The following is a 6,000-nucleotide window of genomic DNA, read 5'->3' on the forward strand; positions in this document are numbered from 1 at the left end:
CAGGGTGAGACTCTGTCTCAAAAAACAAATACATAACAAAATAAATAAAAATTGTTTGAGTTGCATTTTCTCATAATTGAGATAAAAACTAGAGAAGACCAAATGTGCTTTCTTCCTTCAGTGTGATATACATTTGACATATATCATTGATGGTTTCATAACTATTCCATATCCAATTGGCTTTTTATTATTAACTATAAACCAGCAGGTGCCATTAATAAATTCTTATCTTAGCCAACCGTAACTTGTAAGTCATTCCATTTAATATTTTCCTGATAGTGTCACATTCCTATTGCTTAAATTTTGAACTTCTTTTATTTGTTTGTAAAAATACTTTATTGGATACCTTTTTTAAGTCATGTTAAAGAATACCAAAGATCAGAGGAAAGGTGAAAAGGAAATGTGAACCATTTAGTAATAGAAATGGCATAAACTCGATTGCTGTTTTACTCACAGTTTAAGTTTTTAGAACTTTTATCTTGATTTCTGCATTTTGATTTTGTTCTGAGAATGAAAGAGGGATAACAAGTTCTATGTCCCCACACAGACACAGCGACGTAGGCTTTTATTTATGAAAGCTTTCTTCCTACTCTTCTCTGCCCTCTCCCTGCCGAGGAAATCCTATTCTCTGGAATGGTGCCAGGGAGGACCTGGTAGAGAGCATTGCCCAGCAAAGAGGTCTTCCTGCCCCCGAGAATCATGGTCACAGCACTCCACACCAGACCTGACTGTCAACATGACGAGCAACAAATGGCGAATATCTGACCGAGATAAATGGGCCCGCTCCCAGCTCTGCAAAAGCTGACCCGTTTAGTGTATTGTCATTACTTATCACATTTGGCCCAACCCTGGGTGATGGCCAGGAACGCCATGGACACATGCAAACACCCACCCATGTCAGAAGCACGGAGGGTGGTCCCTTAGGCTTCTTACCTCCGTGATTCCAGCAGGCTTAAAAAGATAAAGCACACGGAGTCTGGGAAGCATATGGATAGTGTCTTTTGGAAAGCTGTAATTATTAAGAATTACAGTGAGCCAATCAGCGCAATGGGAATGAAGCAAGGGCTGGGAGAGAGAAGCCGCCCTCTCGAGAGCAGGCAGGGCTGTGCTCACCCAGCCATGCAGCCAGTGCGCTGCTTCAGGATTTCCGAGGCGAGGCACATCCAGACACCTAATAAACACTTGTTTGCGTGATTTGATTTTTCCCAGAACTTAATCCTGATTTACTAGAGACTTGGAGCACCACTGTGTGCAAGGTCTCAGGAGATAATTACACACTTGATGTAGTTTAATAACCACCACCATCTGGGCAATATTGGATTCTCATTTTAAAAGCTTTGGTCAACAGGCTTTAAAATATTGTCCCTTCTTGATTGTGTGGCAGTAACTCACAAAAGGCTAACCTTTATTAGGGAAGACCCAGAGGAAAAAGGGCAAAGGCAGGAAGAGAGACTCTCCTGGAAGAATAAGATGGTGAACAGAAGAGAAGGGGGCGGCGGGTGGAAGAGGTGAGCAAGACACCAGCGAGCAGGCAGGAGCCGGATGCAGAGCCCCATTGGGCCTGCTAAGGGTGCGGTTGTTCTTGCAGCGGTTCCACTCTGGAACCAATAGAACCCCAGTCTTCATAAGGCACAGTGGCTGCCCCTCACATCTCCCCAGATTCACATTCGGGACACATGGCCCACATCCCAGCCCTTGTCTGTCCTCTCCCTGAGCCTCTGTTCCCTAAGCAGAGCCTGGGCACTCTCTCCACCTGCACAGGTTCTCAGGATGAGTGAGATTCAGTTTTTGGTCAAGTCATTTCAGCTCCAGGCTTGTCCTACAAGGGATAGGGTACTACAGGCTAGCCAAGCTGTGTGGTTTTCCTCCCTGCCTGCCATTGGGTTTGTACCCAGGGCTTCTGGTCATCTGACATCCAGTGGGGTTCAAGCCTCAGTATTTTTTAAAGGACTCCAGGTAATGAATTCTAATAGGCATCCAGGATGGAAAGCCCCTGAGGGCTTCAGGAGCTAAGCAGTGAGGTATGATTTTATTTTGACAGGTTTAAGAGGGTGGCAACAACCCCCTGTGTTTACCTTCCCAGCACTTGGCTGTGGCATCTGTTGGGCACTTCTGCCTTCATTCTAGTTTATTTGAACATCCATTTCCTCACTGGATTGAGAGCTGCACACGTTCAGGAAGAGCCGTGTGATTTGTGTGTCTGCCACCCACAGTGGCTAGCACAGGAATTTGTACGTAGAAGGTACTAAGGGTGACAAACTGAATCACATGATTCAGATAGTGACAGAGGTACTTTAGGGGACCACAGACCCAGGGAGCTAAGGGACCCTACACAGGGTGTGAACGATAAGCTAGAAGGTAAACTGAGGTTTGGTGGGGTAGGGGCTTTGATACTAGCAAAGGAAAGAGGGATTCATCCTAAAAATCAGAGTGCTCTAGGGATTCCTAGCCTCAGTAGTCGTCAAGTATGCTCGTTAAATATGAATGCTGAAGCCCGCCACTGAAAATTCAGACTCAAAAGGTCCAAGATGGGCTCTAGGCATCCCTAAATTCTCAGGTGAGTGTTGAGGGTAAACAAGGCTCTGAAGCACTGTCCTGGGCTGCGGGAGCTGGGGAGAGCCTCCCGACAGAGGGACACGGTGCCTGAGCTCCCTTGGAGCTGGACACAACTGCGAATGGATGCCCGCAGAGTGGGGCACATGGCCAGCTGCCCCTCACCCAGACGCACGGCTGCTGCCCACCTCTCCAGGGCCCCCCTCCACTGGCAGGAAGGTTGAGTTGCTGCCAATCTGTTCAATCTCTCATGAAACTTCAGCCTCCTTTTACTGCCTTCCTCGCCTCTGAGTTCAGCTTTTCCTCTCTTCTAATACCAGTTTGTTAAGGACTCCTGGAATTTCCCAGGAGGATCCTCCAATTACAACCCGGGACTTTAGACATGGGTGCAAGAGGAGCAGCGGAGCTCAGCCTCCCAGTCGGACAGGCAGTGAGTGGCAGCGTGTAAGGGGGGCTCAGAGATTAACGGGGTTTGATGCAAAGGGCTGGGGCAAGGATGCCCTAGCGGGAACCAGAGCTGTCTCCATGCCCCTCCCCAGCCCACCCCAGCCATGGACAAACAAGGTCTTGATTGGCTTGGTGATTTCTGCCCCACAAATCATCCTTTGTAGAGAGCTGTTTCCTCTGACTTTTTAAAAGGCAGTTTCTAGGTGACTCAGTGTTTAAGTAAAACTGCATTTATTTTAATCAAGGATTAGTCAATATCAGTAATAGATCTTCTGAAATACATCTAATTAAGGAAGGAGTGTGGGAAGGAGAGGGAAGGAAAAGAGAAGAGAAAGGAAGAAACCAAGAGGGGTCTCATTCCTAAACTGCCCCCCACACCTTAGGCAGGTCATGTCCCCTCTGTGATCTCTCTAAGGAAGATGGCCTCAGGATGTGGTCCCCAGCTGCCAGCCTCCAAATCACATGTTCCCTAACTATAAAGTACCAGTTGTCACAGGTGAGGGAATGGGGTAGGCACAAGAGCCAAAATTAGAAAACAAACAAACAAAATCAGGTCCTCGCGTCGGTATTGAGAGATGTGAGGCCATGCACACTGAGGACCTGACTGTGTGGAAGGTCCACACGCTATGGAATGAGACACAGAAAATCACCCTTTTGATTTCTTTACGTAGCAAGTGCCCCAGCTTCACCTCGGGAAATGATCAGCCTCAAGGAAAGGAAAACAGACTACGAGTGCACCGGCAGCAATGCCACCTACCATGGAGCGAAAGGCGAACACACTTCCAGGAAAGATGCCATGACAGGTGAGCGCCCGCCCTACTGTGCACCCCCTCCTGGGACGCAACAGCGTGGAGGGCTGGGGCATCAGCCTTCATGGGGCTGTGCCTTGGTGCTCAGCAGGACTTAGCAGCTGTCTGGTCACTTGAGAGCTTAACGTTGGTGATTCTGAAGAATTGGAACAGAGATTGGAGGCATAACTAAGAGAAAATGTTTTCTTCACATGTTTTATGTCAGTCCTTTCCTCTCTCTCATTTGCCCAGTTCAAAATACTCTTTCAAATTAGAGAGGAGTCCCACATATTTCTTCCTTGTAGACATAACCCATTGGGGAGGGGACTTTAAGATGGTGGGGGCAGTGTAGTCAGGCCCTGTGGATTAGGAACGGAGGGAACTGAACAGAAGGAGGAAGGGAAGGGAAGCTACAGAGGGGAAGTGAGAGAGGGGAGGGGAGAGGAGGGGAGGGGAAAGGGTAGGAGGAGGATTTCAGGGAAACCCCATGAAACTACTGTTGAGATATTTCCTCCTCCTGCCGTGATACCAACCACTTACCATGACATACCCCCAAGAAGCTTCCTTCGAGCTGATGACCGCAGTTTCCCTGAGGGGCTTTTGTCTTCTATGCTCGTTTTCCCTCGCCATCTCACTGACACCCCCCGTCTTCCTTTCTCATCAGCCAGGACTCTGTGGAGGCCAGAATTGGTACAATGGGTGCCTGTCTCTGCCCCCTCTGCCGTGCCGTGCCCAGCCCATCTGATAACAGGGCTTACCCTTAAGTCCTGTATACTCTGTACACATGATATACTCTCTCTGTGCCTCTTTTGAGGCATCCACAACCCCCTCCAAGCTCTCCTTACCTCACCCTCTCCCTGGATGGCCCCTCCTCCAAGAAAGAAGACGTGGGGATGTGGCTGTAGAGGGAGTTATACCTTCAAAGCAGAGCTGCCAGAGCCCTGAGGACCTTTGAACGGGGACCTCACAGCCTCTTTACCACATGAGCATGGAGACGGGTCCCTGGTGAAAATAGGCTATGAAGAAGAGGCCTGTAATAGAACAAGGTCAGGTCAGATCGTTCATAAAGCCGGGTGCAAAGGGTGCAGTCCAGACACTGAGACCCTCTTAGGAGAGGAACGTGAAGAGCAGGAGGCAGAGTTCTCCAGTAGTATTTAGGTGAAGACTGCAGGGAAGCACAGCAGACAAATTGCATGATTTATGAAAATGCCTTCCAAACTAGGACAGCTAAGATAAATTTTTCTAATAGCAAATGCATTTACCCCAGCGGCAGTGTTTTCCATGTTAACTCTGCTCAGCGGCATAAAGGAAAGTATAATAAACAGATGTTTCTTATCCCTGCCCCCAGGACCACGTTCTGCCTCCACATGCAGACCCTACAAGGGAGCACCTCACCGCTGCTCCTGAAATGTGTCCTGAATGGGGAACTTAATTCAAGGCGTGGGCTATAGGTTATTATTCACATTCACTGCCTCCCCCCATACGTGTTGCTGCAGTCATAGATGAACTGGAATAAAGAAAGGTATGAACTGGAACTCTGAGTCCTTGGAGTATAGACATTCGGCAGAGGATCTAGTTTGTACTGATTCTGCTGAACAAGTTGTGACACCGCATTCAGCGGACCCGTTCATCGCCCTGGGTAGCCACATCACCAGCTATCTGGGATGATAAACTGAGATTAAAGAATAGTTGTGAGATTGACTGCATTATTATTATGTAATGTTTCTCTTTAACTGTCTTGCCCAAGAGAATCATTCAAAAGGCCTTCTGGTGTGGGTGTGTGTGTGTTTATGTCAAAATACCTCCAGTGGGACGTAATTGTGCCCTATGCATGAAGTAAAAACTAAAATCTGCTGTGTTTCTGATAATTTCATCTTCTTAGAAAATGGCAGGGATCTTGACAATTTCAGTATATGTAATTCTTCAAACTTATTTAGAGGCTTAAACAGCTTTGCTCTAACTTACTTAAAAATGCAATTCAGAAGCACACTATCAATCATGTCGCAAGCCAGAAAGAACATTGAGATCTTTATTGAATAATGTGTGTATGTAGGGAAGTTCCTCTCAAGCCAGCCCGTGCTGTATAAACACTGGCTGTTATTACCACAACAAAGATGGTGCTGGTGGTGAGGGTAGCGGAGGTGATGGTGGGGTAGCGGAGGTGGCGGTGGGGTAGCCGAGGTGGCGGTGGGGTAGCGGAGGTGGCGGTGGG

General features: G+C 47.9%; 1 protein-coding gene across 13 annotated transcripts in view; it reads left to right on the plus strand.

Moving 5' to 3' along the window:
- The window catches only part of CTNND2 (catenin delta 2), a 944,995-nt gene that overhangs the window by 925,521 nt on the left and 13,474 nt on the right, over positions 1-6,000 (plus strand). For all 13 annotated transcript variants that reach the window (XM_032278818.1, XM_032278821.1, XM_032278825.1 and 10 more), the window contains one exon: positions 3,672-3,803. In XM_032278818.1, coding sequence (XP_032134709.1) covers positions 3,672-3,803 — 132 coding nt within the window. The remainder of the gene's footprint in view (positions 1-3,671; positions 3,804-6,000) is intronic.

This window comes from Sapajus apella, unplaced genomic scaffold (assembly GCF_009761245.1).
Source record: "Sapajus apella isolate SASKATOON/1434 unplaced genomic scaffold, GSC_monkey_1.0 scaffold11, whole genome shotgun sequence".
Taxonomy (NCBI): domain Eukaryota; kingdom Metazoa; phylum Chordata; class Mammalia; order Primates; family Cebidae; genus Sapajus; species Sapajus apella.